This window comes from Sceloporus occidentalis, unplaced genomic scaffold, assembly GCF_023333645.1.
Source record: "Sceloporus occidentalis isolate IW3139 unplaced genomic scaffold, rSceOcc1.0.p SCAF_242, whole genome shotgun sequence".
NCBI lineage: Eukaryota > Metazoa > Chordata > Lepidosauria > Squamata > Phrynosomatidae > Sceloporus > Sceloporus occidentalis.
The window spans coordinates 300,001-300,529 of NW_028317222.1; the positions used below are offsets into that span (position 1 = coordinate 300,001).

At 59.2% G+C, this 529-nt stretch overlaps 1 protein-coding gene across 1 annotated transcript in view; it reads left to right on the forward strand.

The window, feature by feature from the left end:
* The window catches only part of LOC149276299 (zinc finger MYND domain-containing protein 15-like), a 5,843-nt gene extending 5,314 nt beyond the window's left edge, over window positions 1-529 (forward strand). Inside the window, exons 8-9 of the mRNA XM_089503704.1 lie at window positions 1-155; window positions 367-529. The exon at window positions 1-155 is cut by the window's left edge and continues 6 nt beyond it. Of these exons, the coding sequence (XP_089359830.1) occupies window positions 1-155; window positions 367-529 (318 nt within the window). The remainder of the gene's footprint in view (window positions 156-366) is intronic.

A 529-nucleotide genomic window follows, 5' to 3' on the forward strand; every position in this document is an offset into this window, starting at 1 on the left:
AAGGTGCCCGCGTATTTCTCGGAATGCTCGCAGTACAGCTGTGATGTGGACGCACAGGTGGTCTCTATGGCTACGGGGGGCGCTGCTAGTCCTGCCGTCCTGAACCCGTTCCGCTCCCCGCTGAGGATTCCAGCAACTGATAACTGCATGCCATGGTAACCACCAGCCCTGACCCCGATACCCCTCACTGCCCCCTGACTGCCAGATAGCATCACACTGCCCCCTGATACCCTCTCACTGCTCTACTCCTGACTGCCAGATACCCTCACACTACCCCCAGATACCCTCTCACCACCCCCTGACTACCAGATGCCCCCTGGTGCCCTGTGTGGTAAGTTACTAACACTGTGCCTCCTCTCTCTGCAGGTACAGCAACGCCTTTCTCTTCTATTTGATCTACAAGTCTTGCAACAGGCAGCGTAACCACGCCCCTCCGCCCCGCCCCGCCCCCGCGGAGCCCCCCTTCGAGTGCTCTGTGCGCAAAAAGAAGAAGCAGCCGTGGCCAAACAACCCCCGCAAACGCAAATGA